The 791-nt window shown below is 35.9% G+C and overlaps 1 protein-coding gene across 2 annotated transcripts in view; it reads right to left on the reverse strand.

Moving 5' to 3' along the window:
- Positions 1 to 791, reverse strand: part of LOC122088917 (actin) — a 6,141-nt gene that overhangs the window by 3,211 nt on the left and 2,139 nt on the right. Inside the window, exon 2 of one of the 2 annotated variants that reach the window (XM_042658295.1) lies at positions 602 to 670. In XM_042658295.1, the coding sequence (XP_042514229.1) occupies positions 602 to 661 (60 nt within the window). In that variant the 5' untranslated portion in view covers positions 662 to 670. Of the gene's footprint in view, positions 1 to 601; positions 675 to 791 lie in introns of both variants that reach the window. The other variant, XM_042658294.1, reaches the window with a different exon arrangement.

A 791-nucleotide genomic window follows, 5' to 3' on the forward strand; every position in this document is an offset into this window, starting at 1 on the left:
TTTATAGAATCTCCAGATTCTTACAGACAGTTCTAGGTCTTTTCCTCTGCTTCTGCTGGGCAAAAATTCGGCAAGTTATATCAGCAGTAGTATTTCTGGGATCAGGTCTTATACTAGGGGTTCTGGGAGTAGTATTACTTACCAATCCCATTTTTTCTGCCTTTTCATTGGGATTGGTTCTTGTTTGTTTATATCCCTTATTCTATATTGCCATCGAACTCCCAATTTGTACTGGCTGCTATAGCTCTTTCTATTATTTGTGTGTTAGCCATAAATGTCTTAATTATTATATTTTGCTGTGATGTTCATGTTGAAATGGGTTCAAAAATATTAACAAGATTTCCATCTTTGGACCGTTGGAGATGGGGTCACTTCACTGGTTTGTAACAAGTATTTTTGTTTCACTAAATTACTATATCCTAAACAATCATGGTATGGGGTTATTTGGACTACAAGATCAAACCAGATTTTAGAACAAGACTTGATAAGTAATGGTCAACAAATTTTTTAAACACATAACCAAGGAAGCAATTAAGAGATGACCAATATAAGGATAACACAGTACGAATACAAAAATAGACAAAAATTTCTTGCTTGTTACCTTCACCATTCCTGTCCCATTGTCACAAACGAGAGGCTGAATGTCCTCGGTATCTGCCATCTTCTATAGCTAACTAGGAAAAAAAACACAAATTTAGTTAAATAAGAATTAGATATTATGGGGCAGCCAATGCTAACTGCTTGTTGCACAAAGACAGTTCACATAATTAATTAGCCCCCTCCCCCCACCC

Source organism: Macadamia integrifolia, chromosome 9 (assembly GCF_013358625.1).
Source record: "Macadamia integrifolia cultivar HAES 741 chromosome 9, SCU_Mint_v3, whole genome shotgun sequence".
Classification (NCBI taxonomy): domain Eukaryota; kingdom Viridiplantae; phylum Streptophyta; class Magnoliopsida; order Proteales; family Proteaceae; genus Macadamia; species Macadamia integrifolia.